This window comes from Sinocyclocheilus grahami, unplaced genomic scaffold, assembly GCF_001515645.1.
Source record: "Sinocyclocheilus grahami isolate Dianchi unplaced genomic scaffold, SAMN03320097.WGS_v1.1 scaffold9.1, whole genome shotgun sequence".
NCBI lineage: Eukaryota > Metazoa > Chordata > Actinopteri > Cypriniformes > Cyprinidae > Sinocyclocheilus > Sinocyclocheilus grahami.
Genome location: NW_015505188.1, coordinates 3,591,459 through 3,591,847, shown reverse-complemented (window position 1 = coordinate 3,591,847; position 389 = coordinate 3,591,459). Strand labels below are relative to the sequence as shown.

Sequence of the window (389 nt, the reverse complement as noted above, 5' to 3'; positions counted from 1 at the left end):
CATTACAAAAAGACATTTCTGATTCTCATTGTACCTTTGCTCTTTTGGTCTCTTTGGATCTTCTTTTCCATATTCATCCATCAGGAATGGACAGCAAGGTGGAATAGATCGGAGGTTGCACACAGGCGTGTTGGACAGGGGAAGGTAGATGGGACAATAATGCCTGCAAAAACAGTATCACAATATCACACAGTATCACAGTAAACAATATCACAGACTGTTATTGAATTTGACAAGTAATGTGAAACAAGAAAAGGAAACGCACCTGCTTGAGTCTTCTACTTTCACAAATGGACGACAAATTCTTTCAGCTGGAAATAAAAAACAAAAACTAAATCAAATAAAGACTGCTATATATTCAACTTTTTCAACTGGATGCAGCAACATAT

At 36.8% G+C, this 389-nt stretch overlaps 1 protein-coding gene across 1 annotated transcript in view; it reads right to left on the bottom strand.

The window, feature by feature from the left end:
* LOC107592672 (uncharacterized) overlaps nt 1-389 on the bottom strand; it is a 6,642-nt gene that overhangs the window by 1,668 nt on the left and 4,585 nt on the right. Inside the window, exons 5-6 of the mRNA XM_016282213.1 lie at nt 266-311; nt 35-163 (exon numbers count right to left, since the gene is read on the bottom strand). Of these exons, the coding sequence (XP_016137699.1) occupies nt 35-163; nt 266-311 (175 nt within the window). The remainder of the gene's footprint in view (nt 1-34; nt 164-265; nt 312-389) is intronic.